The following is a 22604-nucleotide window of genomic DNA, read 5'->3' as shown; positions in this document are numbered from 1 at the left end:
CATCAAATGGCTGGAGTGATAACTGATCACATGTGCAGCATCATGGCAGTTGAAGATCAAAGATAGGCTTGGATGGCAGCTTCCTTGGCTGAAAACGATAGGAGGGATTAGTTCCGCTTTAGATTGATGTGAGATACAAGTGACTGATGGCCCCCTGTTCTCTGGAGAGCTGCCTAATGGGAAATGCCCTATACCAAATGATAGAAACCAGTAACTAGTCTACGAGATCCAGCACCTCAAACTGCTATCCTTCCATTATCATGAATGACTTTCAAAACACAATTTTCCAATATTTTGAACACTAAAAACTAAAAAATTAAAGCCCAGGTTATGAAATATTAACATGTGAATTTAATAAACATAACCAAAAGAAAATCTAAACAGATATCAAAAACTATATTTTTTTTCAAGGTGAGCTATACAGGGAAAAATGACATAAAACTGTATATCATGTTTATGCAATTAAAGATCTTGACTGTCTTTATTATAAGGGTGGAAGTTGTCAAAAGTGATCACAACTTCATGCAGATTTCACTTGGCAGAAATTAAAAAGTACACAGTGCATCAGTGAATTTCCTCCATCTGTTCTAATAAGTTTAATACAATCTGCTGAGCCATCTGTTATTAGTTTACAGCTTCTGGCTGTTGTCAGATGGCTTTTATTGAGCTGCTGTATACCTTCTATGTACACAGTGTCACTGTTCATGAAGTAGAGGTGCCAATACCTGTCTCCAGGTGTGAACTGAACAACTTGTGTATTTCAGATTGTCATGTACATAGGTCAAGCGTCCAAGGATCTCTTAAAGTGGCCTCGTCCTTCTTCTCCTCCTGTGGTAAAGCTGGAAACCAGGGTGGAAGCTGAATATGGAATGCCATCAACTCATGCCATTGCTGCTACTGCAATTTCCTTCACTTTCCTACTGGCCTCCATAGGCCGCTATCAGGTAAACTGCCCTGCCACCAAATCTGAAATCAGGTTTTTTATTGCTATTTCTAATATACGGTACAGCTTCTATATTCAAAAATTCAGCCGCTATGGGTGTACATGCAGTTACATTGGTATACCTTCCAGCTGTATGAGAGGAGAAAAATGATTTCTTTTAGCACAAAGCATATAGACAACAGATACATGCCTTCCACACTCCCCAATTACACTGTTCAACAGGTAAAAAGTTTTGGGCATAAAATTAGCTAATCTTACATAATTTTGGGGTGCTGAAAACGAAAATGACCCTAAAAAATGTTGATTGGCTCTAGTTTCCATGATATATTCACCCATCTAATGACGTAAGCCATTCAAAATTATGATGCAACTTCAGCTGCATATTGCGCAATTGATACTGGTGACCAATAGAAAATTGCATGTATACTGAGATGATGCAATATTAGCCTTTAATTGCATCACTTCACTGCATAAAAGCTGCAGTATCTGTAGCTGATTGTAGTTCGACAGCGTCTTTACATTTCGTTTTATGCTTATATAGGCTACTCAGTAATGCCTCGAACTTGTGTGAATAAAGCAGATAATTTCTGCTATATCTGCGGTGAAATAACTTTTATCTCACAAAAAAGGAGGATAACAGGAATGATTAAGAAAGCCTACAACTTGTATTTTGGCTGCAAGATAGGAGACCAGGACAAGAGCTGGGCACCACATATATGCTGCAATTCTTGTGGGACGGCACTGGAGCAATGGTTGAATGGAAAAAAGGCATCTATGCCTTTCGCTGTGCCAATGATTTGGAGAGAGCCAACAGATCATGTTAGTAATTGTTACTTTTGTATGGTGCCTCCAATTGTAAAAGGGCTAAATAAGAAGAAAAAGTTATCTGTGCACTATCCAAATATTCCATCGGCAATACGTCCAGTTCCTCATGGAGAGGGGCTACCAATTCCTAAAGCACCAGAATCCTTCGTGGTTGAGTCAAGTGAGGAAGAACCTGAAGCGTGTAGTCACGTGCAGTTGGAAGAGATAGCCCTTTCCTCGAATACAAGAGAAAAGCCAAGAGAAGCAAAACCGACACAAACTGAAGACAAAACTAGTGAGAATCCTAAGTATTAAAATGATTCAACTTAGCTTATGGCTATAATTTTTCTTGGTAATCCTATGCAATATATTATGCCATTTAGGCTTTGTTATGTAGTCAATATCACTTGCTTTATATTTGTGGAAAGACATCTATCTATATAATTATTGTGCATTATGTAGTCATTACGCCTATAGTAGAAAACTTTCCGTTTACAGAAAAACTAGAGCCAATTGACAAATTTCATTGTTATATTTGAACTCAGAATGTGAAATTCATTAAGAAATGGATCCTTTTGTTTCCAAAACTGGCAAAAAATAAAAATTTGTTGAACAGTGTTACAGGAACAATGAAGACATTATACACAAAAAAGTATACTTAAACCTTTACACTTTTTTTTTTGCACCACTACTTTCCCTTCATATTGGCTTTTCAAAATCACAGATATAATCATTTAGTTTGGATAAACATTTTATTGTAGGGTAATATTTTTGATAGCCAAATAGTACTTTTTAAATTTCTCTTCTATCTTTTTCTCTTACTTGTGTCAGTGCAGCACAGCCTTGAACTCTCCCAATCAACCATTACTTCTCATAGTGGAGAATATGTATGTACCCCACAATGCAATGCTCCCTGCCTTGGCAATGCCACATGAGTGGGGGAAGGTGGGGGTGGGCTTTTCTATTGTTGTGCTAACAGAGATTTGGAAAAACGTTTTGCTTGCACGCTACAGGATAGAAGGGTAGAAGTTCCAGAAATGCTTATGGGGTGCTGAAAAGAGTTTTTTTTTTCTTTTGTTTACAGAGATGTTAGTAACCGAAAAAATGAAATTTCCCCTCACTGAAAAAAAATACATTTCCCTATTACACTGGCATTACTGGATGTACAGAACACAAACCTAATGTCTATCATTTTCAAATTTAAGAAAGTACAAAAACTGCTGCATTGGAATGCATATGATAGTAATCTAATAGTACTAACACTGCAAAATTGTAATTTACTGTATATGGTGTTAACTGAATGGTAACAACCCTGCAACTTTGTAATGAATGTGGTATTAATGTGATTTTAAAGGTTTATTTTTTTTGTTTTTTAAGAAAAATTAACAAACTTGTCTATACTTACCTGCTGTGTGCAGTGGTTTTGCCACTCCCACAGATCCTGATCTTTTTGGGTCCCCTGCAGGCTCTTCTGGCCCCGCCCTCCTGTCGGGTGCCCCCCACAGCAAGAAGGTTGCTATGGGGGCACCCACCACTCTGTGTGTCCATTCACACACAGAGCTGCGGCTCGGCCCCACCCCCTCTTCTCAATGGCATACTGGCAGTAGTGGGAGCCAATGGCTCCCGCTTTTGTCTCAGCCAACGAGAAGAGGGAGTCCCGGGATAGCCAAGACCCCAGTGCACGTCACTGGATCAAGAGGGGTCTTAGGTGAGTATTAGGGGGGGCTGGGGGGATGCTGCACACAGGTTATTTCAAGAAAACCTTAAGCCTTTAGAACCACTTTAATACAAGGCTAGAGGTACTGCCACTTTCTAATGTATGATATTAAATCAAAAGTACCAACACCTGTTACGTTAAGAAAATTAAGCTGGGGATATATTAGAAATATTATACACCTGGAATTATTATTATTATTTTTTATTTTGGGGGGGGGGGGGTCAATACATTACAAAATAGGAAATATGACAAAAAAGGAGAGCATAGAGCCTGAGGCATATGTTGACATGTAATTCTTAGAAACTACAAGCAACGTTTAAATAGAGATCACATAGGTAAAGTGGAACTTTAGTCAGAAAGCTAAGACCCGCTAGATCAATTTATGCTGGCCCTTTTTGCAGGTATAGCTATTAAAATATTAAATTCACCTTTGGGAACATGTTACATGTTCCACCCATTTTTAGGGTGGAACATGTAACATGTTCCCATAGCTGCAGCCATACCCGCCACCCCTCCTACCTCTGACAGATAATACGGGAAGAAGTCTCTCTGTACTATCTGTCAGATTTGAAAACAGCGTGGCGGTGTGGGGCTCCGCCCACACTACCGCGTCACTCATTCACGGAGTTCTGTGAATGAGTGCCTACAAGTCCTGGCAGCCTTAACAGCTGTGGGCTTGTAGTTTTCCATGAACTACCATGGCGCTGTGCAGCACTGTGGTAGTTCATTGAAGCTGCCTGGCAGAATATCTGCTTCACTGTACATCCTGTACGGCTAGCAGATATTTTGACAGGTCTGCAGGAGACCAGCATGGCAATCAGGGACCTACTGATCACTGGTGCAATGCTTTCCAGGTTCCTGCAGACAAATATAATAATTGCACATTTTTTTACCTGCAAGAAAATGTGCATTTATCATTTTTGTCAAAAAGGTGAACTTATCCTTTAAAAATAAGTGCTTATACTGTTTACTTGCCTACTGGGCACTTTCACCCCTTTCCTGCCCAGGCCAATTTTCAGCTTTCAGTGCTGTTGCACTTTGAACAACAATTGCGCGGTCATGCAATGCTGTACCCATATGAATTTTTTTTTTTTTACCCAAATAGAGCTTTCTTTTGGTTTCTTTTAATCACCACTGAGAGTTTTATTTTTTGCTAAACAAATTAAAAAAGACCCAGAATTTAAAAAGAGTTTTTCTTTGTTTCTATTATAAAATTTTGCAAACAGGTAATTTTTTTCTCCTTCACTGATGTGCGTTGATGAGGCTGCACTGATAGGCAGCACTGATATGCAGCACTGATGGGCACTTTTGGGGCTGCAATGATAATCAGCGCACTGATAAGCAGTACCCTGATTTTCAGTGTAGATGTCTCCTTTCACATTTGCCAGTTATCAGCAGTACTTTCCCTATGCCGTGACAGCGTGAGGACAGTACTGCTGATAACCGGCAAGTGTGTTTACATGGTGATCAGCTATGATTGGACACAGCTGATCACGTGGTTAAAAGCTGCTGTGATTGGCCCTTTACCATGTCATGTGATCAGTTGTGTCCAAAGGACAAAGCAATCACAGAGAGTGCCGGATGTGCACTGCTGGTGGCGCACATGGGGTGCGTTCTGGGAGGACATCATATGACGCTCTCCCAGAACTGAATGACCATGCTCTAGCAATCATTTGGCTATAGTGCGGTCAATAAGCGGTTAAAATCCAGTAATGCACTGTCTTATCCTGCTCTGCACATGCTCAGTTGCTCTTCATTTTTGGCATTGTGCTGAAAACCAAAGCCACTAGAGGCCAATCTGCTGACAGACTAAACTTTTGCTTCTGCTTAGGGGCTCTGGGCTTCAGCATAGTGGCAGCCTCCAGCAAGAAGGGACGGGAACAATGCTAGAGGCAATTTATAGCACACTTTTAATTTTGGTAGCATAATTATTAATGTAGAATGTATGTTTCTTGTTATATATAATTTTAGATCAAGTTGTTAGGGGTAAAATTCCACTTTAATTCCCACTATAAGGTGAAATGTACCTGTGGTATTCGAACCAGAAAGAGAACGAATTGCATTAGGAAAAGTAAGGCACATACATTGTCTCAACCCTGTAGGGTACAATATATAGAAGTAGACAGGTCCTGGGGTTTCAGGTGACCAAGTCCCATTCATGAGTATGCATGGTAAAACCTAGCCACGTGTTAATGCCAGTAGGGAGATATAAATCCCCATCTCTATGGATCTCCATGATTGGAGTACAGACAAAGAGAGCCACAGAGAAAAGGTTCAGTGCAAAAACAAAGACACACATAAACGAAGAAAGGCCAGAGGACCTGAGATTAGTTTTTATTATCTGCAGTAAAAACCTAAAATGTACAGTAGCTATAGTAAACAATGCTATAGTGTGATAACCTATTTTCTGGATTGTACATTTGAACCTTCTATGACATATTATCTATTTAATGTACAGAACACGTAAGTAACTGCAATCTTCCTTTTTTTTTTTTTTTTTTTTTTTTAACAAGGACTTTTGTTTGCAAAGCTCAGCAAAGTGTGAGTTGACCTGTTGTCTGTTGTCTCTGCAGTTCCCGCTTGTCCTGGGATTTGTAGCTGCCCTCTGTCTTTCTACTCTAGTGTCCCTCAGCCGCTTGTATACAGGGATGCACACAGTGCTGGTAAGTGTCCTGGATTGTCACTCCGATTTTAGTTTATAAAATGTAAAATAACATTTGATTGGCTACTTTTGCCAGCAGCCGTATTTTTCTTTCCTCTAGGGTTTAGAAATTCTTCCTTGACAGCAGCGAGGTAACACATGTCACAGGATTCTAATGAGCTGTGTCCCTAGTGGCTACACTGAAAACATAAATGTGTATTTCAGGAGCTCTATGGATCCCATAGAATTTGAAATACTGAGGACATTCCACACATGTATTTGCTTCACATCTTCTTTGAAGTAAAATTTTTGATGTGCAATCATTTTCATCTAATGATGCCACGATTGACTGAAGTCAACATTAAGATAAGTTTAATTAATATGCGCAATAATTTTTTTTTTTTACCATACTCTACATGCATTAAAATGGAATTGTTTGATATTTACCATATTTGTTACATCCACATTTCTCTTTGATTTGAGGTAATCCAGTGAATCACACATGCTTTAATAGATATGATCGGGATATTATAATTATTACAGGTACTTATATAGTGCCATCAATTTAAGCAGTGCTTTACATATATATTGTACATTTACATCAGTCCATAACCCTCAAGTGGCGAACAATCTAAAGTCCCTAACTTACATTCATACATACACATACTAGGGCCAATTTAGACAGGAGCCAATTTACCTCCCAGCATGTCTTTGTAGTGTGGGAGGAAACCGGAGTATCTGGAGGAAACCCATACAGGCACAGAGAGAACATTCAAACTCCAGGCAGGAGGTGCCATGGTTGGGATTTGAACCAATGACCCTAGTACTGCCAGGTGGAAGTGCTGACCATTTAGCCACTGTGCTTCCATATTACCCACATGCCCTCCAGAGGATTTACCCCCCTTCCTGACCAGGCCATTTTTTGCATTACGCCGCTGCATTACTTTAACTGAAAATTGCGCAGTCGTACAACGCTGCACCCAAATGAACGTTATGTCCTTTTTTTGCCCATGAATAAAGCTTTCTTTCAGTGGTATTTGATCACCTGTGTGTATTTTTAATTTTTGTGCTATAAAAATTATTTTATATAAATCATTTTTTACTAGTAATGGCAGCTATCAGCGACTTGTAGTGGGACTGCATCGGGCATTCTGACACTGGGGGGAACTGACTTGGTGTCACTGACATCCTCAGTGACACCAATACAGTGATCAGTGCTAATAAAAAGCACTGACACTGTACTAATTGCATTGGGCAGGAAGGGGTTAACATGTGGGGCGATCAAAGGGTTAGCTGTGTGTGTTCTTACATTGGAAGCACACTGCTTTGCATGGCGGTGTGCAGGAGTTGACAGGGGAGAGAACTGTATTGTTTACTTACAGTTCTCTCCCTCCTTTGGTAATGCTCTGTGATCACAGGGTGCCGGCGCGTAATCACCTGCCGGGACCCGGTGATTGACAGCCAAGGCCGCAAATAATGGCGTGGGTAGGGAGCGCATGCCCCCTACCCGGAAATGCAAAATCACATATATATGTATGTATGTATATGTATGTGTGTGTGTGTGTGTGTGTATGTGTGTGTGTGTGTGTGTGTGTGTGTGTGTGTATATGTATATCTATCTCTCTCTCTCTCTATATCTATATATATATTACACATGATTTTGCGCACCCCTGTAGCAGTATATCTGCTATAGCGGTTAAAATGGATTATCAAATGATGGATTGAAGCACATGTGGCACTTTTTGACCATCATGTCCAGAAATGTACATATGGAAATGTTAGGTTGTTCTCTGTTTTTGCTAGCCTGATTTTTCATCTTAAAGTATAATTATTGTAAAAATTAAAAATGACATGTATGATGCAGTCTGTTAGTAGCATGAAGACATCCATTTTTGTTTTCCCCCTGTAATATATAGATTTATTACCTGCCAGTAGATCTGATGATTTTACACTTTCTGTAAGGCTTGGTTCACACTTACGTGGGTGGTTGCAGGTGCGGGACAGCGTGTAAATCACACCTGTTCCCTTACTTGCTGCCAAACTGTGTGGGGCTTCCATTCATTCTTAATGGCACCTCCATGCATCTGAAAATGCAGCTGTTGCACCATGCGATTTCCCTGCAGCTGTTTAAAAAAAAAAAAGAAAAACAAAAAAGAGCAGGAACATTATTCCTGCATGAAAAGCAGGCACAGCAGCCCATTCATGAATGGGTTGCCATGACCATGCAAAAGCGGCTTGCATGAACCTAGCCTAACAGGATAACAATGCTGTTCTTTCTGTAGAGAGAGTACACAGCACCCTATAGGCATGGTATTTTTGGATGGATATGTAGTTTTTTAAATAGACTTTAAGGAAGAGACACAGAAATTAAAGTCCAACTCCAGCTTACAATTTTAAAACAGGTACACCAACTGGTGTTTTTCTTCAAGTTTGGATTAAGCCATATGATTAAAAGCAGACCTGGCAGTGTTAGAGTTTGATCCAACCCCTGCAATGGAAACTTTTGCTGGACAACTTGGCCTGTCCATTGTGCAAACTGCTGGCACTGTATACATTTTATATAATAATGGGAATATTAATAATGGAAGTGGAAAAATAACAGATCTACTGGTAGGTCCAACAAGTAATAAAACGGTGGGGGTTATTTACCAAACCTGGAGAGTGGTTTCTATGCGGAGTTGCACCAGATTTTGCAATCAGCTTCCAGGTTTTATTGACAAAGCTTAAGAGCTGATTCACACATGTTCGGTGCAGATTGATACTCATGTTTCACAGCTAATTGACACAGTAGTTGTTCAGCGGTTCAGGTCAGGTCAGGTTTACATCAGGTTCAGGTCAGGATTTTATCCTGTTCACAAATGTGTGATTTAGAAACGGTTCCCATAGAAATCAATAGCCTATAATTCGCACCTGAACTGGACCGCACTGCTCAGAAATCTGACATGACTCTTTTTCAATCCGCACTGAATCCACGCTGCCAGTGCACCAGACATATGTGAACAGGCACTATAGGAAGCAGTGTTATTTCACATGTCATGCGAATTGGAATGCAGTTCAAACCACATATATGTGAACCGGCATTGATGGAACAAGCTGAAGTTAGAAGCTTACTGGTTACTATGCACAGCTGCACCAGATACAGTGTGGACCCGTTTTAGTAAATCTACCCCTATGTTATGGGGGGACTTAGGGGGGGAAAACAAAAACTGTTGTTATTGCTTTTGACAGGCTGCATCCTACTGAATGTAATGTCTTACTTTTCTCAAAGTTCCACTTTAAGTTAATTTGATGTTTGAATACTGTGTACATGGCTGAACTTGAAAAGATTGTATACATATTATCTGGCACCACCAGATGTGTATTTTCTTTTCAATATAGAAATGTTGTACTGTTCATGAAATAAGCATTCGTATGAAAGAGAGTTCATTTGAACGGTAACCACAAGTCTAGGGAGGGTAGCCACTCTTGTCTTTAGCTAACCTAGGAAATAACTAACATTCTATATATCAGAAGTTTTATGAACTACAACATTTTGTACACATAAATCTGTGTCAGTATGCCAAGATATCTGTCTCATATCTCATATTCACCTGAAATAAAACAAAGAGGTTCATAAATCCCGAAAACAGATACATTTCTGCATAGATACTTTTTCTGCCACGCTGTCAGTGCCCATGTAAAATATACACCTAACTACTAAGGTAATAAAAAAAGGTAATAAGGGAATATTTTCACCACTATACTACTGTAATTTTCAACAGATGGTACCAAAACCACCAACTTTGGACTGCTGACGCACAGCAATCAGTGTGAATTTAAAAGAGTAAAAAGAACCCCCAAAACGAATTTCTGCATTGCCTCATTCCTCTCTAGAAGTTGTGGTGGTGATAGATTTGCTTTAAATGTTAGCCTTGTAATGGGAGATTTGCTGATTTCACATTTCTATGTATATTTTTCACATTAGAAAGTATAAGTTAGTTTGTAAAGGAAGCTTTATTCTTGTGTGAAGCCAAATAGCAGAACACAAATGTGTATTTTGCTCTCTCCCTGGCCACTTTTGATCAATGTTTCTTCAATGAATAAGATCCCCATAACTCAGGGAAAACAATAGTGTATGTTTGCTACTATTGACCTGTTGAAGTCATCCAGGCCCAAGACGCCTCTCTTGAGATGGATGGCAGCTGTCAATTTACATTCCTGACCTTATTGCTTCCCTTACACAGGCTCCTGGGATGACTCACTAAAGCATATATTCCTCCTCTGTATCTCAATGCCCCTTTCAGTTTGCCTTGTGCAGCAGCCCTGGGCAAGAGAAGCATGCAATTAGTGCACCATAGATATTTCAATGAAAATGATTACCCAGAGAGGAACAATAGCATCCTCTGGTCCCCTCACAGCGGGAGTTCAGGGTAGTACAGTGCAAGTCAGTGATTTGCTGCCTTTTCCAGCAGGGAATGGATTAGACTTCAGAGACGCATTACCATGGCTTATGTGGCTACTAGGCATTTGGAAACTGCCAATAAGTCTTTAAAAACTTCTTTGATTCCCTCAAAATACTTTCAACACTGAATCACGTGAAAGTTTCATGGGATAATGACCATCCAATACAACCTTTTGAAGATGAAATGGGGATGTCTTGTAGTGTTAAGATTTTTTTTATTAGTCTGGTTTTTGAATGACTGTCAAAGGGAGTCTTTGAGTTTCATCAGGAGTTCACAATGTGCTGTCCAGACATTAAAGCACTAGTGGTTAACATGAAGTCTCCCCAACGTACATAATTTACTCTTTGGCCTTATTCATATCTCTCAGGTTATTTCTAGCTAATCGGCTGAAGAAAGCCAGTACAGAAAATGTTTCATATAGACAGTTATAGGTTCTGGATACCCCTGGGCAAACTATAGCTCTAGAAGCCCCCCTCCTTGGCCGGAGGAATTCCAATTTATTACTGGTATGGTACACAAGCTGCTAGTTTAATGATTTACTTAAAGTGTAAAGCGTAAAAAGTGTTTTTCCTTTCTACAAGCCCTACAGATCTCGTGGCAAGGCACCATGACAAGACACCATTGATTACATTGCTTGCATGGCTCCTTTACCCTATGTCCCCATCGGGGCCAAAAGTGTGCACACACAGACATTGGGCTAAGAAAATGAAGCAATGTAAACAATGCCTTGGGCCTCTGCACCATGTGTGTAAAGATTTGGGGGGGTTACATCTGCTTAAAAAGGGTAAGGAAAATTTTGTGGAAAAATTAGTTTTTCCTTATTCTTTCAAGGAGTGCTTTTTTAAGGTGTTCATTTCAAATACTTTATCCAGTCCTCTGCAGTAGAACTGAAAAAAAATTTCACATGTGAATTTCTTTTTTTTTTTTTTCCTTCACAGGATGTTATTTGTGGAGTTCTCATTGCCCTCTTGTTTTTGGCAGCAACTTTTCCTATGTGGGATTTAGTTGATCATCAACTTTTGACAAACTCCATTTGTCCAATCATAGCGGTAACTGCTGGTTTCCTTCTGAGCTACAATTACCCAGAGCTGGATCACTACAGTACCACCAGGGCAGACACAACCGTCATACTGGGTGTTGGAGCAGGGACCTGTGTCGGTGTCTGGTTAACCAATCAAATGGGCCTTACTTACATTCCAGCTGGTGATTTCCCACTGACTATGTCACCAATAACCTTTAACATGTTACTTGCGGTCATACTGAGATTTATTATTGGGGTTGTCCTTCTGGTTGTCACAAGGTATGTTGCTAAAACACTCTCTCTTAAAGCACTCGGCTCATGGTACAAGGTTTCAACACATGACCAGCTGGTGAAGCAAAGGCTTGAAATTGAAGTTCCTTATAAATTTGTGACATATACATCTATAGGAATTGTAGCAACAAGTATAGTTCCTTGGTTATATCACGTGTTGGACCTGTAAATTTTCACCAGTTCTACATTCTAAAAGCTGTTCTTTAATGAAAATATGATGATATTCAGGAACATTCACATTCTGGGACTCTGAAAGTCATTGGCACAGAAAGAAAACCAAAAACAATGCTTTCCCTTAAGATTAATACGTGGAATGAAGCCATGTCAACAGCCAAGGTTTATGTTTATTTTTCCTGAATTTCGGATATCAACATTGAACTTGATTTCATGTTGAGCAATGTGAAATGTCTCATTGGATAAACAGCTTCATGCCAATTTTTGTGGACTATATATTGTACCTGCATCTATTGAAAGTTTACAGAATTTGTACTGCACTGATTTTTTTTTTTTATGTACAGTTTACAAATAGAAATGATGACCATGGGTGGTATTATTAAGCAGTAGGAGCCTCACCCAGAAGTCTGACTGAATTTGCACAAAACCGTATGTGTATATATATTTCAACAGTGATATGTTATTGGGATTTGATGTGCATATATGAGTCACATGGTGATGTGTATCTGATCCAAAATCATAAGCTGGAGAATTTTAACATGACTTGTCAAGTGTTTTTGAAAAATATGGTCAATATCATAAAGCATATTGTTAAGAAAGGGATTCCAATAAACGTTACTTTAAAGGAAATAAGCACTTAAGCATAAATGATGCCTTTGCAGATCTCTGCTACTGAAATTGCTAGTTCCCTCTCATGCTGATCCATTGAAACATTGACTTCAGTACTTCTATGTCACTGATCTGAAATGAGTTTGTTATTTAGGAGTACTGACACTCATGACTTTACAAATCTGAATACGTAATCCAAGCCAATGACTCAAGTACTGACGCCAGAGACCTAGGTAACTAGCATCTTCGGAAAAAGGTCAGCAATGGCAGCCTTCATTTTTATTTCAATACAGACGTCTTTTAAATAAAATGGTTACTACTTGTTATAACATGATACTGCACATAAAAAGCCAGTATAGTAAAGATAGTTTGTCTTTTCTTTGGATGTCCTACGTAATGGAATTTGTAGTCAATCTGTGAGATGAACTAGGTAAAGTAGAGAAGAAATTATGTATAGTATCTATTTCCACACACAAGACATTGGGAACTTGTCATCAACTACTACAGACCTGGAATATCCTGCACTCTGAGACTTGTGGTTCCTATACTTCAGGAGGTGCACAAGTTCATACCACTAGTAATTCTTTACACAAGAAAGAATAACAGTAGTGAAGTTAAAATTAGGCATGTGAATGTAACCAATAGCAATCAGTTCAATTTGTTTTTTTTCTGTCCCAGGTTCAGTAAAAAATGAAAAGCATATATCCTATTGTTTTACATAAACTAAAACTGGTATTGTCTCATAGGTTTGTCATGACTTATTTTGTGTTCATAGGCCTATAAAAGATGTATTTCTTTTTGGAACAATGAATTGCAGTTGAATATCTACAATTTTTTCCTATCATTGCACATACTTCAGGTTAAAAGCTGACTGAAAATACTGGAGGAGAGCCACTAGAGTCTAATCTGCACATACTCGCCAGTTGTAAGTGGCGGTGCAGTTATTCTGACATAAAATAATCATCAGATAGTAAATTATCTGTACTCGAACAAGTGATGTTGCTGAGCACAAAATTCTATAATTGCAGTAAGCTGAAGATAATGGAAAGTACAAAGTTCTGGGCCATTATACAGCTTCGTGTGGCCTTGTCATAATACGGTGTGACTGACATTCAATATTAACCACTTGCCTACTGGGCACTTTAATCCCCTTCCTGCCCAGGCCAATTTTCAGCTTTCAGTGCTTCAACATTTTGAATGACAATTACGCGGTCATGCAACACTGTACCCCAACCATATTTTTAGCATTTTTTTGAGACAGAGCATTCTTTTGGTGGTATTTAATCCCCACTGGGTTTTTATTTTTTGATGAACAAACTAAAGACAAAATTAAGAAAAAAAATTCTTAGTTTGTTATGAAATTTTGTAAAGTAATTTTTCTCCTTCACTGATGTGTGCTGATGAAGCTGCATTGATAGGCGGCACTAATAGATGGCACTGATGATAGGCGGCACTGATAGACTGCATTGATAGGTATCACTAACTGGCACTAATTGGTGGGACTGATAGGCAGCAGTGATGGGCACTGATAGGCATTACTAATGGACACTTAAAGGCAGCTCTGATGGGCACTGATATGTGGCATTGATGGACACTGAAAGGCATCACTAATGGGGCAGTAAGCGGTATTCCTGAGAGGGGACATCTACACTGATAATCAGGGCACCGATGATCAGTACCCTGATTATCAGTGTAGATGTCCCCTCTGCAGAATACCGCTTACTGCCTCTCCACTCGTGCTATCAGCGTGAAGAGAGGACTGCTGATAACCGGCATTTCCTGTTTACATGTGATCAGCTGTGATTGGACACAGCTGATCACATGGTAGACCCTACACCCTCGGCTCTTTACCGTAATTGGTAATACGCTATGTCCTAGGGATATAACACACCACCAATCACTGTGCTGTGCACCGCTGCGGGGGCTCATGTGCAGCTAGAGTGGGAGGACGTCATACAACAGCTTCCCAGAACAAGAGAGCTCACTCCTGTCCGTCATTTCCTTATACGATGGGCGGGAGGTGGTTAAACATACACAAAGATGGCTCCACCTACCTGTGATACATACAACACTTCTTCGAATACATGTTCCAAACACTTATGGAGATGTGCCTCATTTATAGTTATTTTTCAAGTCACAACCGTTCTACATTACATCTCATTTTAAAAATCTGACTGTTATATGCATATTGTGTTCATTTATTTTGGACCAGAGGTCTCCAAACTATGACCTACCTGCCACATCTAGTTCATTCCAAGATTTTATCCAGCCCACAACTAGGGTCACTGGCATACAGAATCTACAATGGGCACCAGGGCCTACTGGGCTCTCAAACACTGGACCATTTTAGGATTTAGGTCAGCAGAGGCTTCCTGTATTCTCTGTTTCTATGGTTTCCCCCAGCGCAGGTAACCCCTCCCCACTGTGCTGTCATCATCCCTGTTCCACCCCAGCATTCACAGGAAGAGGGAACTTCCTCCATCCAGACCTGCTCTGCCACCTAGCTTCAGGCCTGCTTCTGCAGCCATACTGTAAGGCAAGGATGGACTCTGGAGAGCCAGATGTTAGGGGTACACTGATGTCAGGGCAGAGTCTGGTAGGGACTCCTGATGTAATAGTTACCAAGTTGTCACAGCTTGCAGCCCTGTTTCTAAGTAGTCACTATTTTATGAAATTCTTCATATATGGTATATATTTATGAAAAGTGTGGAAAACCTGTTTTAGACCAACAGAGCTGTAAGGTTGGTTGAGCTTGCAATGTCTCTTTATGTTGCAATTTATTCCTCTCCTCCCAAATATAAATATATATAAAAACATAACAAAGGCTATAAAAATGTAATAAAATTGTGACAGGTACTAATCTTACATACCAGCTTTGGGTGACCTCAATGGCATCCAAAGGAAGCAGGATGTAGGGTATTGGTTTCCATTGTTCATTAAATGCTTTTCTTTATTGATTTTAAGTAACATTTTTTTTTATTTGGGAGAGGGGAGAGCTGCAACATAAGCAGACCTTGTATTTTCTTGCAAGGTGTATACACTTTAAAGAATATCTCCTCCAAAATTAATAGGGTGGAACAGGGTAAGAATCTCATTTCCCTATGATTTTGACCCTCCAAGTTAAAGTCCTATACATCAACATTTTCATTTTCCAATGCCATTTTGACTGAAAAATTTCTGATCCCCAAAGAGGGACAAATGTCAAAAAGGACAAAGATGGGATTACCATACCCTGACAAACCTCTTTGGTGGTATTCTTCAAATGGCAGGGTAATAATGATGATATAGCCAGAGTTCATTCCAGAATCACTGTATTAGAGAAACAAAAGGCAAAGGGACATGCTCCATAGCTACATTTTAGGTGTAGTTCATATACTGTGCCTTGAAAAAGTATTCATACCCCTTGCAATTTTCCACATTTTGTCAGGTTACAACCAAAAACATAAATGTATTTTATGTGATAGACCATGATAAATTGGCACATAATTGTGAAGTGGAAGGAAAATGATAAATGGTTTTCAAAATATTTTACAAATAAATATGTGAAAAATATGTTGTGCATTTGTATTCAGCCCCCGAATCAATACTTTGTAGAACCACCTTTCGCTGCAAGTCATTTTGGGTATGTCTACTGGATTTGCACATCTAGAGGAAAATTTTTGCCCATTCTTCTTTGCAAAATAGCTCAAGCTCTGTCAGATTGGATGGAGAGTGCCTGTGAACAGCAATTTTCAAGTCTTGCCACAGATTCTCAATTGGATTTAGGTCTGGACTTTGACTGGGCCATTCTAACACATGAATATGCTTTGATCTAAATCATTCCATTTTAGCTCTGGCTGTATGTTTAGGGTTGTTGTCCTGCTGGAAGGTGAACCTCCACCCCAGTCTCAAGTCTTTTGCAGACTCTAACAGGTTTTCCTCTAAGATTGCCCTGTATTTGGCGCCATCCATCTTCCCATCAACTCTGAACAGCTTCCCTGTCCCTGCTGAAGAAAACATCCCCACAACATGATGCAGCCACCACGTTTCATGGTTTTGCTTTTAGGCCAAAAAGTTCAATTTTGTTCTCATCTGACCAGAGCACCTTCTTACACGTTTGCTGTGTCCCCACATGGATTCTCGCAAACTGCAAATGGGACTTCTTATAGCTTTATTTCAACAATGGCTTTCTTCTTGCCACTCTTCCATAAATGCCAGGTTTGTGGAGTGCACGACTAATAGTTGTCTTGTGGACAGATTCACCCACCTGAGCTGTGGATCACTGCAGCTTCTCCAGAGTTACCATGGACCTCTTGGCTGCTTCTCTGATTAATGGTCTCCTTGCCTGGCCTGTCAGTTTAGGTAAATGACCATGTCTTTGTAGGTTTGAAGTTGTGCCATACTCTCTCCATTTTTGAATGATGGATTGAACAGTGCTTCATGAGATGCTCAAAGTTTAGGGGGTTTTTATTATAACTTAACCCTGCTTTAAACGTCACAACTTTATCCCTGACCTGTCTGGTGTGTTCCTTGACCTTCAAGATGCTGTTTGTTCACTGATGATCTCTAACAAACCTCTGGAGGGATTCACAGAACAGCTGTATTTATACTGAGATTAAATTACATACAGGTGGACTCTATGTACTAATTAGGTGACTTCTGAAGGCAAGTGGTTCCACTAGATTTTAGTTATGGATATCAGAGTAAAGGGACTGAATACAAATGCAGGCCGCACTTTTCAGATATTTGTAAAACATTTTGAAAACCATTTCTCATTTTTCTTCCACTTCACAATTATGTGCCACTTTGTGTTGGTCTATCAGATAAAATCCTAATAAAATACATTTACATTTTTGGTTGTAACATGACAAAATGTGGAAAATTTCAAGGGGTATGTATACTTTTTTCAAGGCACTGTAATGCTGTACAAAGGCTGTGATGATGTTGGCTGTGAACAGAAATCCGGATAGAATGGAAAATAGCATGGTAGCTTCAGCATAGAAGGTTTGTCTGCTTTTAGATACTAAAAAGCCACTCCGGTTATAAAAGCAATTGGGGGGAAAAAAGCTTTCTAAATCTAACTGGATATTGGGTAGTGAATAATTCCTGGCTACTAAAATCAGTCATTGGTAAGTAGCTTTGGGTCATGCTGGCCATATACTGTCAATCTATTTATTCTGTGGAACACAAATCTGAATGTCATTTTCAGTAAAGCAGTATGTAACAAACTACTAGAAATACAACTTTTAAGAGCAATAAAAAAAATCTTCAACACTGGTGTTAGAAATCTTCCAGCATGATAGAAAGTATTCTTTATTCAAGCACAGAATTGTTTTTACAAGTAGCAATTCGTCAACTGCCCAGAAAACTTCATAACTAAAGACTGTATGCGCTATAGCTGCTAAAAAAAGAACCTGGTAACAATTCAGAGACTGGGCATTTGTCAAATACTTCAAAGTCTCAAAAAAAGTCATAGTATGACTAGGACTATCTGCAAGGTTGGATGTCAGAGTGGCTAACAGCCAGATACATACAGTATAAAAGTCGTAACATTCCAGTATAGCTTGTGACAATTGGGCCATGTGGGTTACAGTCACTTCTAATTATTGCATACAGATGTTGGTAACTGTAACCAGAAGCATATTCTTCTTTTTGTTATAGAAAAAGGGACAGGACCATTACCTGCTACTGTCACTGTAATCCTAAAAAGTACAGTTGTGTATGGTAATCCAAAAAAGCTGATCTCTCTCCTTCACTTGTATTTAGTGGAAACACTATAAAATGCTCTTTCCAACAAATCAGCCCAAAGTGATCTCTTCAATCCTCAGTGCATGACAACATGGAATGCCATTTTTGGTATTATGTAGGCTTTTCTCTTTTCCAAATAGTGACTAATGCACGCATGACTCAACCACAGTGGCAAATCATATTATTCAGCTCAGAAATTAGTTAAATAAAAGAACTTCTATAGTGTGCTCTAGTCAATATTTGACAATGTGGTGGATTGGGCCCTTCCAGAGCCACTATTGAATGCCAATAAATACATTATAGAGCGTTTGGGACAATTCTCCTCTGACAAGTCTCTGAATAAAGGACCTTCTTCTGTTGGATTAGGATCACAGGAATGGCTCCACATTTATTTCTATAGCCGAACAGGGCAGTGTCAGGTCAAACTTTGTGATGACATCAGGGTGTAAAACGCCCAGTTTCCCGATACTCTTGCCACCAGCCAGTATTTCTGCACAGCGTCCAGGAAAGAAAGCAGGATCTATAAAACACAAAAAAACACCATGATACAACAACCAGAGCTATAAAGGCAATCAGGCTACTACATTGAGAGAACATACCAGTAAAATTAACTAAAGCATTTAAATGTAAAAAAAAAAGTCATTTTTTAAAACATAGTATATTATAACATAATAACTCATTCAAAACAATATTTACAGGTTAAAAAAGCACAATTAATATTGTAATGCCTTTACCCACAGTAACTTATTTGATAATGTTAAAGGATAACTGTAGTTTTCAAAAACCTCTCTCATATGACCTGCTTCCTTGCTTAAATAAAAATCTTAAATGCTGATTTATGCTTTTTGGGCTATTGCAACCTACCACAAGTTGAGCAGCATTTGTCAGAGCTGGAAACCTGCTCTATATGGAGCAAACACATGCATCTGCTATAGACAATTATTACACGAATGGTAGATACTGTGACTGGTCATGAGGGGAAACATATACAGACACCTTCCTTTCAAACACTTTTACATTTTGCACATATTTACTTAAAAGTGACACAACACTTTTGTTTAAAGAAAAAAATATATATTCAAGTACGTATTTTTCACTCAAGTACTTTCTATTACTTTAATAATATTTTTGGGTACTCTTAGGCCCCATGTATATGGGACACTTCTGAACAATGGAAACTGACTGCTGGAAAACGTAGGTTAAAAACCATCTGTTTAGCCGTGTTTATGTGCATTTGCATTTAAAAGCGTTTTTTAAGCACAGGAAAACCTCCCAAATGCCCAGAATGCGCTGAAAAGAGGCAAATTAACTATTTCAGACTGTTTCAGAGAAATACAGAGAGTAGAAGCAGAGAAAGCAGTATGTGTTGAAATTAGCTTAGGTGTAAGTTACTCATTAACATTTCTTGTTTCCAAGGGTTGGATAGGTGTCTGGTAGAGTGAGTCATTTAAAGCCACCTGGCAGGGGGTCTTCATGAGGAATTTGAGGTGTGAATGGTCATTAACATACAGACAGAGATCCTCCTGCGCAAAAGGGAAATACACCTACTGGAAGCTGCCAGCACTTAACCTGCTACCCAAACAGTGTAAATATTATTAGAATTATAAATAGTGCAGCGCTCAAGAAACAATACTAACTCAAATAATACAATAAATGTGCTCACATGCAATAGTGTCACAAAATTAATTAAAAACAAATCATTAAGTGAGATATCTTCATTATAAAGTGCCACTCAGTATTATTCCCTATCACTTAGTGCCCACATAATCAAACAAATATAAAAAATAAAATACCATTTGAAAAAACAATATTCACAGTGCTCCAAGTGTAATAAAGTGACCACACTTTATATACTACTCAAAAAAGTCCAAAAAATAGTAGAAATGTCCATAAAAAACTGATAATAAATTCATGCAATGTGCAAACAAAAGTGCAAAAAGAATGTGTTCATATTCCGCAACCGTGCCACTCTTCACCTCCTAAGGCTAGATTGCCTCCTCACCTCCTTAAACTGACCCCAAAGGGCCAATCAGCTTTCAGGATCACTCTGGATCCTTATCCCCTGGCGACAAGCACTTCTCCTGACGTTGTGGATCACTTTAGGGGACATCCATTACCCCCGATCGGAAGCCTCTGGAGAACAATTGCTCACCAACCTTATAGCGACCACTCTGCTTGTTCAAAATACGTCGTACTAGATTCAGCACAGACTCTTACTGTGTCGTTTAGAAAGTCCTTGCAACCAGCCAGCCATTAGAAAAGAGCAGTAGAAAAGAATATCCTATCGTTTTCCATCAGTCAGTTTCCATCGTTCAGAAGTGTTTTCCAAACGTCCCGTGTACATGAAGCCTAAGGCAGCATTTCTCACTCCGTTTGTGAATCACTTCCCCAGAGGCTTCCGATTGGGGGTAATGGATGTCCCCTAAAGTGATCCACAACGTCAGAAGTGCTTGTCGCCAGGGGATAAGGATCCAGAGTGATCCTGAAAGCTGTTTGGCCCTTTGGGGTCGGTTTAAGGAGGTGAGGAGGCAATCTAGCCTTAGGAGTTGAAGAGTGGCATGGTTGCAGAATAAGAACACATTCGTTTTGCACTTTTGTTTGCACATTGCATGAATTTATTAATATCAGTTTTTTATGGACATTTCTACTATTTTTTGGACTTTGAGTAGTATATAAAGTGTGGTCACGTTATTACACTTGGAGCACTGTAAAAATTGTTTTTTCAAATGGTAGTTTATTTTTTATATTTGTTTGATTATGTGGGCACTAAGTGATAGGGAATAATACTGAGTGGCACTTTATAATGAAGATATCTCACTTAATGATTTGTTTTTGATTAATTTTGTGACACTATTGCATGTGAGCACATTTATTGTATTATTTGAGTTAGTATTGTTTCTTGAGTGCTGCACTATTTATAATTCTAATAATGGTCATTAACATATCGTTTGTTTCCAAGGGTGGGAGAGGTCTGAGGTGTGAATTGGTCATTACAATATGTGACAAGCTTGGAAGGAACATCCTGTTTTCAGTGTTTTGTCCATCTGAGTGCCTTGAAAACGCTTTACATGCATTTTTCATGATGAAAAAAGGCTCTGGACAGCAACGGGATCTTGAAGAGTTAAAAAAAAAATTTAGATGCAAACGCTTATAAACGTGATTTGCTGCGTTTACAAGCATTTTGCGTTTGCAAAGCTGATAAAATCGACTGTTGACCACAAGTTTTCTGCGTTCAAAAAAACGACTGTAAACTCAAATGCCTGTAAATGAAAATGTGTACATGGACACATAGGAAAACATTAGGGTGAGTTCAGGGGCTGCTGGAAAAACCGCTGAACAGCTCCTAAATGTGAATTTATCAGCTGCACTGTACATGAGCCCTTAGCTGTGTGTTTTGGGTCATTATCCTGTTTGAAAACTCATGACCTTTGACTGAGAATGAGCTTTCTGACATTTGTGCCAGATGCAGCAAAGCACAAAACATAACCAAGCCTCCTCCATTTCTTACAGTAGGTATTGTGTTCTTTTCTTTGAAAGCACCATTTTTCATCTGTGAACAGAGCTGATATGGCTTGCCAAAAAGCTCCAATCTTGACTCATCTGTCCAAAGGACATTCTCTCAGATACACTGTGGCATGTCAATATGCATTTTAGAAATTCCAGTCTAGTGTTTTTCCTTTTGTGGTAGAGTTCTCTTGGTTCTTGTTCCCTTGAGTCCATCCGCTATCACTCAAAGAGCAATACATGGTGCAATCAGACATTGATTTACCTTGACATATAGGCTGACTGACTGATTACAAAATTGAAGATTAAGGAAAACAGTAAGAAATATCATTATGATCACATTATTTATACTCTTTTCTGGGGGTAACAACAAATCTGTCCCAGTTACTTTAGAATATCTTTGTAGAATAATCAATAGTTTGTCTTTTATCACTTTCTCTCCTTTACTCCATTACACACCAAAGGCATGTCTTGTAGTTTTGACTCTATTCAAGAGGAATGAACCATTCACTCAATGAGCTGTAAGGGTACCAACAACTTTGTCTACATTTGTATATGTAAACAAATTACTGCTTATTATTTTACCACACTGTGCTGTCAATATTATACAGTCAGGCTTATTTAATAAGGCAGTACAAAGAGCAGCAAAATCCATGAACTCTGAACAAATCAGGAAATCTCTTTCAATGAAGTTATATAAAACTTGGTTGATCGCTGTGGGTTATTGATTT

The 22604-nt window shown here is 39.0% G+C and overlaps 2 protein-coding genes across 2 annotated transcripts in view; one reads left to right on the top strand and one right to left on the bottom strand.

Moving 5' to 3' along the window:
- The window catches only part of SGPP2 (sphingosine-1-phosphate phosphatase 2), a 70634-nt gene extending 57249 nt beyond the window's left edge, over positions 1-13385 (top strand). The window contains exons 4-6 of the mRNA XM_089669490.1: positions 765-944; positions 6038-6127; positions 11486-13385. Of these exons, the coding sequence (XP_089525616.1) occupies positions 765-944; positions 6038-6127; positions 11486-12028 (813 nt within the window). The 3' untranslated portion in view covers positions 12029-13385. The remainder of the gene's footprint in view (positions 1-764; positions 945-6037; positions 6128-11485) is intronic.
- A 4516-nt stretch (positions 13386-17901) lies between these two features.
- The window catches only part of FARSB (phenylalanyl-tRNA synthetase subunit beta), an 88507-nt gene continuing 83804 nt past the window's right edge, over positions 17902-22604 (bottom strand). Inside the window, exon 17 of the mRNA XM_089669489.1 lies at positions 17902-18889. Coding sequence (XP_089525615.1) covers positions 18738-18889 — 152 coding nt within the window. The 3' untranslated portion in view covers positions 17902-18737. The remainder of the gene's footprint in view (positions 18890-22604) is intronic.

Source organism: Staurois parvus, unplaced genomic scaffold (genome assembly GCF_062004578.1).
Source record: "Staurois parvus isolate SC_StPar_1 unplaced genomic scaffold, SC_StPar_1.0 ptg000078l, whole genome shotgun sequence".
Classification (NCBI taxonomy): Eukaryota; Metazoa; Chordata; class Amphibia; order Anura; family Ranidae; genus Staurois; species Staurois parvus.
Note: the sequence above shows the minus strand (reverse complement) of the source record. Positions and strands in the feature narration are given on the sequence as shown.